The sequence below is a fragment of the Astatotilapia calliptera genome, chromosome 6 (genome assembly GCF_964374335.1).
Source record: "Astatotilapia calliptera chromosome 6, fAstCal68.1, whole genome shotgun sequence".
Classification (NCBI taxonomy): domain Eukaryota; kingdom Metazoa; phylum Chordata; class Actinopteri; order Cichliformes; family Cichlidae; genus Astatotilapia; species Astatotilapia calliptera.
This window is the reverse complement of record NC_137427.1, coordinates 497,501-505,000: the sequence shown is the minus strand read 5'-3', so window position 1 is coordinate 505,000 and position 7,500 is coordinate 497,501. Positions and strand designations below refer to the sequence as shown.

Sequence of the window (7,500 nt, the reverse complement as noted above, 5' to 3'; positions counted from 1 at the left end):
CAGCACACCTGAGCTTCCGGCGTCAGCAGGTGTGCAGTGCGCACAGAGACTCCGCCTACCAGAACTCTCCATCTTCTGCGTTGCTGTGAGGACACTCCCCCTGCACGTAGTTCCACTCAGACGACCTGCAAAGAGCAGAACCGATCAAAGCCTCAGAGTTCTGAACCTTCTTCCTGTTAAAAGGGAGTTTTTCCTTCCTGCTGTCGCCAAGGTGCTTTCTCACATGGGGTCATGTGACTGTTGGGTGTTTCTCTGCATGTATTATTGTAGGATCTACCTTACAATATAAAGCACCTTGAGGCGACCGTTGTTGTGATGTGGTGCTGGAGTGACTCAGCATGTTTGATTGTCGTTCCACATCCTGCTTTCTTAGAACAGGTAACTGGACCGACCAATCAGGCTTCAGCACTGAAGGTACCCTGCAGGACAGGTATGTGTTTTGTTGTAACCGGTTAGGTTGCCCTACAGGTGGGGCGGGTGCGGTGACCTCCACACGCTGCTACTCTGGTTAAATGGCTTTTTCCCCAGCATCTGTTTTTGTTCATCGGTGCACTCGAGTGAAAAGACCACTCACTAAACTCTGCACAGCCAATCAGAGGCCACCTGCTAGTAACCAGGGTGACGGCAGCTGGAGTTCAGATAACTTCAGCAGGTTTACTGTCAGCTGATCTGTCGTCCTAGCCTGACTTCAGACATTTTAGCAGATACAAACTGAGCTCGAGCAGCTGGAGGCACTCTCAGGCTGAGTTGGTTACCCGTCACTCCACGGTCCCGTCCACTCCACCTGGCCCCACGGGTTCCTCATCCTCACCAGCTTCTCCTGACGCCCTCGGTAGTTCACCTGGGAATGAAAACAGTTACGTGTCACTTCCTCCTCCTTCATCTCCGTCTCATCCTCACTGCTTCTCTTTTGACGTTACCTCCACGGCGCCCGTCAGCGAGTAGGCGTGGCCTTTCACCAGCTTCTGATGAGTCACAGCTTCAGAGTCTGCGGCGCTCGTGATCTGCAGAGAGACAAGCACAGCACATCACCACTGACCCCGAGTCCAAGGCCAACAACCCAACTCCGACCCCGGCTTTCGCCTCCTCCATCGAATAATCCCGAAACACACCTCGGAGAATCTGAGAGAACCTCACTAACTGAAGGAAAAAGATGGTTTCTCTCCACACTCACATCGATGGAGCAACCCAGCAGCGATCCAGCTTCCAGCGCCTTCTTGATGATCTGGAACAAGTTGGAAGGGGGCTTTTTGAGGTCGTAGTCCTCTGCGATGCCGCCGGTGAAGTCCTCGAAGCCCTCAGTGGTGGACCCGCCAGACAGCGCCTCGTAGCAGCCGTTCACTCTGCACACAAAGAGCACAGAATGGCATGAAGGTAGAGCCCTTTCAGAGCACCAGAAGACCAAGAGCATCCACGGCGGGGGTCAGAAGCTCCCATGCACTAACCCTGGGCGTGAATGTGAGGTTTACCCTGTAAAGCCTGTTATATCATATTGGATACATGAGTTTCTGAGACCTCCATCTCATCAACGTGATCAATACTCGACATAATTTCAACATGTTACAGACTAAACTATGTTTTTGTCCAAAATTGTTGCCAAAACTGCCGAATGTATCAAATGCGATACAAAACTATATAATAAATAAATATAAAAACATATTATACACAACATATAGCCAAAAAACGTTTGTGGATTTTGTTATAAGGGTTGATAAACATCTCAGTTCCAGACAATCTGAATTTTCTGACTGTCAGAAACCCCAGGCTCCTGATTCCCAGAAGCCTTTGCCCTGGTCCTGCTCCTCTCCCTTTGGTTGAGGCGGGTCTTACTTGGCGTAGGCTTTCTCCAACAAGGCGCTCCAAAACTCCCTCCCCTCGGCCGAGTGCACAAACATCAGCTTGCCGTCTTTGACCGGCAGCCGGTCGTCGATCACCACGTCCACCCACTCACCGAACTGCCAGAACTGCGGAGGGACAGCAGAGGACAGAATGTCAGGCTTTTACTTTAAAAGTCTCTGTGAATTTGCAACCTATCACTGCATTGTGGGCGGGTCTAATGGTCAGGGCCCACCCACTTCAATAACAGCTGTGAGAATATTTTTAGGTTTCAGTTTTTAAGCAAACAAAAGGCTGAACGTGTTTTCATTTCTGTAAAAGTAAAAATAACATTTATGAACTTATCGCAGGTGAATTCTGACCAATCACAGCAGCCCATTTCTCACGGACCAGTAACAGTGAGACCCGAGCGGCGTGATGCTTCAGAGTAGGGCTGAAGGTCAGGTGCTCCAAACCAACCTCAGACTCAAATGCTAGAACGGGCGTTTCCCCGCAGCACACCGTGTAGAGAGACAGAAAGGCATGAAAAACAGATGGTTTCATGCATCGGTCAGAACACTGCGCTGAAAACACCTCACACAGGTCGAGTTACAGGAAAAGCAGAAAGATAAGGTTATTGCGCCGTCCTCCTTCAGAGGTCGCTCTGTATCTGCGAGGTCATTGGTCGCTTGTGTTTCTGCTGGATTCTCTCTCTCGGGGTTTAACGACCCACACTCAGTGAGTCCTCGCACACAGCAGGAATAACACACTCACGCAGTATTGTTTCTGCAGGGCGTGCCCCCGTCATAAACAGAAGCTTCAGCAACAAAAGCATAACTCTCAGTAATTACAAGGCCCCGCCCAGCTCGCTGCCGTGCCCGGCATGAAGCACTAACACATAAACTCCCACGTGAGTGGAAAGCTTGGTGGAGCGTGAGGCGTGACAAACATGGCTGCTGGCGTTGTTGTGAGAGCCGCAGCTTTCTGCCGATTGCCGCCGGCCGCTGACGCAGCTCCACAGGGTCCAGCTTTACGTCAGCGAGGCCTGACAACATCAACCTGTACAGGTGTTTCACAGAATCACACATTAGTTACCTGGAAGTGGAAGATGCCGGCGTAGCTGTCCCCAAAGTCCTGGTCCGTGGGAACAACTCTGGCCATCACATATTCATTCAGGGTCAGAGAGGCGATGGCCGCCAGCAGCCAGCAGTCACCTGGACAGACAGGAAACACTCAGTCAGCGCCCACTCCTCAGCACTGCCCCCTGCAGGCCTTACTTCCTGTTACAACTAAAACACTCATAAATATGTTTTACACCTGATTGGCCCTTATGACATCCTCCGCACTAAAGCCATGATCGCCTCTTTCACTGGGTTTTAATCAAACGTGTTGCATCTGTGGTGCTCGCGGTCAAAGGTGACCGCCACAGGAAATGACAGCTGGAGGGCCAAGCAGTCATTGGGTCATTTCAGGAAATGGTTATATTTAGACAAGTACTATCTCACACACACACCTGCTAATCAGTAACAAACAATCATAAGCCTTCGTCATACAGTAACCTCACAGCAGCCAGGTTAGTGGTCACATGGCATCATTAAAGACGCTGCAGAAACAGGGTCCAGAGATCCAGCTCGGGTCAAGCTAGCAGCTACTGTGTCACCATCCACCTGTCGGTCAAAGAGGCCGCGCCCCCTAATCCATTATAAAATCATTGTGGCGGGGGCGTGGTCTGCTGGCCTGCTGCAGAGGAGGGGTGACACAGTGACTTGTACAGGACTGTTTTATTGAGGGAGATGTGTCTTATCTGTGTCCGCAGTGAGAAGGAGCAGGTGATGCTGGGAGAGAGTCGGAGTGGCTGCGTCCGAGGCGGGCGCCAAAAACCGCAGATTATTTCTCAATAAAAGACAGTCTAAGCATTAACCAGTCGTGTGCGCGTGTCCTGTGTTACAGTCATGCTCCCCCAGTTGCTGACATTCTGCACACACCATTACACACTCACTACAAATACAGGACTCGACACAGTCACTTTAACCACTTTAAATCCTCATTGCACAGCTTTTACACAACTGTAAATACGAAACAGCGTTCTTACATTCTCTAATATTGAATACTTTAGTATTTTGTTATTTTTATTATTATTTTTATTTTCTTCTTTAATATAACTGCACACTTCTATATGTTCATGTAAAGCTGAGGAGCACGAGCCAACAAATTTCATTACGGGTAAATGTTGCTATGCTGTTTATCTGCATATGACAATAAAATCTGAAACTTGAAACTTGCTATGAAGGATGAAACTACCTACAGAGATCGATCAGTTTGAGTATCAGGCTGTAAACATGTTTGTTTTAACATGGGAGTCTATGGGCACTGACTCACTGCTGCCACCGCTGGACGTCAGAGGAACTGCAGGTCTGGAGTGGCTGGTTAGTGCTGCCCCCTACAGGCTGCACAGACGCTAATGAGATTAGCGTGCAGTTTAACCCTGAAAATATGCCCAGCTCTGATTGGTGCACACCGTTACAGGTCACACTTTTCTAACAGAGCCCGGAGAAAAAAAACACGCTGCCACAGGTATTCATCATCATCATCATCACATGTTCAGACAGACGCTCTGCTTCCTGTCATGCAAAAGCAAGAAAAACCTCAGCTCACACTTTAATTATTCGCTCGACCGCCGTGACGCCTAGGGAGGAACTCAGACAGCGCCGCAGGAAGTGAGTGCAGCGAAAGAAGCCTGTGACCACAAACATCCAGAGACAGAGCTCCGCCTCTAATCGCAGCTCAGCGTTACACAACAGTGCTCTGGGGTTTCACCGAGGCACGAACATGACTCATCCACCACCACACAGGCACTGGGTTTGTGTCCCTGTGAGGACCGCCGGGCTGCAGGCACGCTCACACCTGGATCAGGTCCACATCTGGATCAGGGTCCACATGGAACCAGACTCAATTTCAGGCTGTGAGTCATGTGACAGCAGGATGTCCTCAAAGAGTTGCAAACACAGGCGTGTGTGAGTGTGTGTGTGAGGGTGTGTCCTCATTGGCTGACAGCTCATGCCCCTCGCTCTCTCTCTAACAATGGCTGGTAGCCTTTTCCTGTCTGCTGCTTCCTGTTCAGCCAATCAGGGACCAGCGTGGCAGAGCCGCTCAGCTGCTTCTCATTAAAATAAAAGTTCTTCAGCAATTTGATGGAGAGGGGGCATGTGACCCCCCCCCCCCCCCCAACTGTGAGCCTGAGACTTTAAAGCCTGTGATCATGTGACCACAGAGATACTATCTTTGTGTGTGTGTGTGTGTGTGTGTGTGTGTGTGTGTGTGGCATGAAGGAGATTAGACTGAACCAGCTGAGAGCATTGTCATGGCAACTTTGTTTTCTTTCTGCCTTTTAAGGTGGAAATGATTCTGCAGCCTCTGTCTGTGCGACAACGACGGCCTGAGGCAGAATGACATGTTATTAAATGTGTTATTAACATGTTTATTAACATGTTTAATAAAATAAACATGTCATTAAACAGGTTTATTAACATGTTAATAAACCTGTTAATGTTTATGTTAATAAACATGTTTAATAACATGTTTATTAACATTATTGGGGGTGGCTGTAGCTCAGGTGGCAGAGCAGGTCAGCCACTAATCAGAAGGTCGGTGGTTCAATCCCAGGCTGCCTCCTGGCTGCATGCCAACATGATATTAAACGGGTTTATTAACATGTTATTAAACGGGTTTATTAACATGTTATTAAACGGGTTTATTAACATGTTATTAAACGGGTTTATTAACATGTTATTAAACGGGTTTATTAACATGATATTAAACGGGTTTATTAACATGATATTAAACGGGTTTATTAACATGTTATTAAACGGGTTTATTAACATGTTAATAAGCTTGTTATTAAACATGTAAGAACCCATATTGAGTAATAAATAGCGAGAGCTGTACAACACACTTTATTCTTTCGTTATGACACCCTGTGACATCACGAGGACGTCAGAACATCCTGACGTCATCACATCATAATAAAATGTCATAAACCATGAAAGAGCGTGACAGCGCGGCAGTCGGGGAGATGCGCTCTGGTTTGTTTGTGGAATAAATAAAGTTTGAAATGAAAAGCGCAGCGCTTTACTGAGTAAAGGGCTGTTGCTGAGGTCTCCATGACGACGAAATGGGGTCAGAATCGATCAGCTGACCATTTCACAGATCCTTTTATGGCTGAAAGCTCTGTGGCCTCTGACCTCTGTGCAGTCTGATTCAAAATGAGAATTCAGCTGACTGAAGCTGTGAGTGATGTCACACCAGCACTGCTCTCGGATTGGTTTTCGTTAAATCGGCTCAATGAGTTTGAACGCTCAGGAGGCGTGGCAGCCAGCACAGACCGGGTGAGATGTGCTCAGAGACAGTAGGAAACTCACCCAGTGCGCCCTGGCAGATATCAGTCCTGGTGGCCCCGCCCACGATGAACTCCGGTTTAGAGACGAGCTCCTGGAAGACAAACCAGAGACAGTGTTAATGATGCTGGTCAGGGCCACGCCCACTCAGAGTGGGGAACACAGAGCTGCTGGGGTGTGTGTCCAGATTCAGATTGCTCCTCAGACTGAATCTGCTCCCAACACACGCACGCACACCATCACTTGAAGCTCTCAGGTTAACCTCAGCTCCTCCACCTGAAACAGCTGGTCGGACTCACTGTCTGCGTGCACGCCCACCGCTCCCTCACTGCTATTCCTCCCGCAGCAGCAAGCACTGACTCATCAGGGAGTGACTCAGTGCGCATGCTTAAGATTGAAGGGACGCATTTTATGAAACGGAGCAGAGATTCACCAAAACTCCTCTCTGCTCCTTCATGTCCCTGCCGGAGGCCTGCTCCTCTCACAGGTCTGTGAGATTATCATCTGTGAAAATCTCTCTGGGTACCAAACAGTGTGTTTTTCCATCAGGCACAACCACCCCTCCCCCCCGGTCCCGGTTCTCACCGTGGGCCTCTTCCAGCTGACTCCGCGGACCTTGTAGGAGCTCGGGCCCAGCTCGTTGAAGCCCAGAGACTCGGGCGCGGCGGGGAACGTCGGGTCGCAGAAGAGCTTGCCCGCGGAACGGCACTGGGCGCGCAGCGCGTTGAAGTTCTGGTTCAGGTACGGGACCGCGTTCGCGTTGGTGCCAAAGCCCGCGGACAGAGCGCGCTTCTTGGCCAGAGTGGACGCAACGCCGGACATGATGAAGAGGAGGAGAGGAGGAAGATCACACGGCTGTAAACTCCAACAACTTCAGCTGCTCAAAGTTTTCCCCACGCAGACCGCGCCCCGAACCAGAGGAGGAGCCACAGCCTCTGCCAGCCTCCACCCACCTCCAACCGCTCAGACGTACACCTCCCTCTGAGCAGGGAAACACAGCACGCGACGTGTTTACTGTATTTAAGACATCATATCACGCACACACACAGACCCACGCACACTTACCACCATCATTATCAGTGCTCTGCTGCCCCGCCCATTCTGATCACCTTCAGTTTTACAGAGCACCCAATCACAACAACAGTCGCCTCAAGGCGCTTTATATTGTACAGTAGAGCCCACAATAATAGATACAGAGAAAACCCAACAATCATATGAGCCCCTATGAGCACTTTGGACAGTGGGAAGGAAAAACTCCCTTTGAACAGGAAGAAACCTCCAGCAGAACCAG

At 49.6% G+C, this 7,500-nt stretch overlaps 1 protein-coding gene across 1 annotated transcript in view; it reads right to left on the bottom strand.

Moving 5' to 3' along the window:
* LOC113023505 (calpain-2 catalytic subunit-like) overlaps nt 1-7,145 on the bottom strand; it is a 12,357-nt gene extending 5,212 nt beyond the window's left edge. Inside the window, exons 1-8 of the mRNA XM_026169566.2 lie at nt 6,795-7,145; nt 6,234-6,303; nt 2,911-3,029; nt 1,831-1,964; nt 1,175-1,343; nt 921-1,004; nt 756-841; nt 60-125 (exon numbers count right to left, since the gene is read on the bottom strand). Coding sequence (XP_026025351.1) covers nt 60-125; nt 756-841; nt 921-1,004; nt 1,175-1,343; nt 1,831-1,964; nt 2,911-3,029; nt 6,234-6,303; nt 6,795-7,031 — 965 coding nt within the window. The 5' untranslated portion in view covers nt 7,032-7,145. The remainder of the gene's footprint in view (nt 1-59; nt 126-755; nt 842-920; nt 1,005-1,174; nt 1,344-1,830; nt 1,965-2,910; nt 3,030-6,233; nt 6,304-6,794) is intronic.
* Nucleotides 7,146-7,500: the final 355 nt, after the last annotated feature.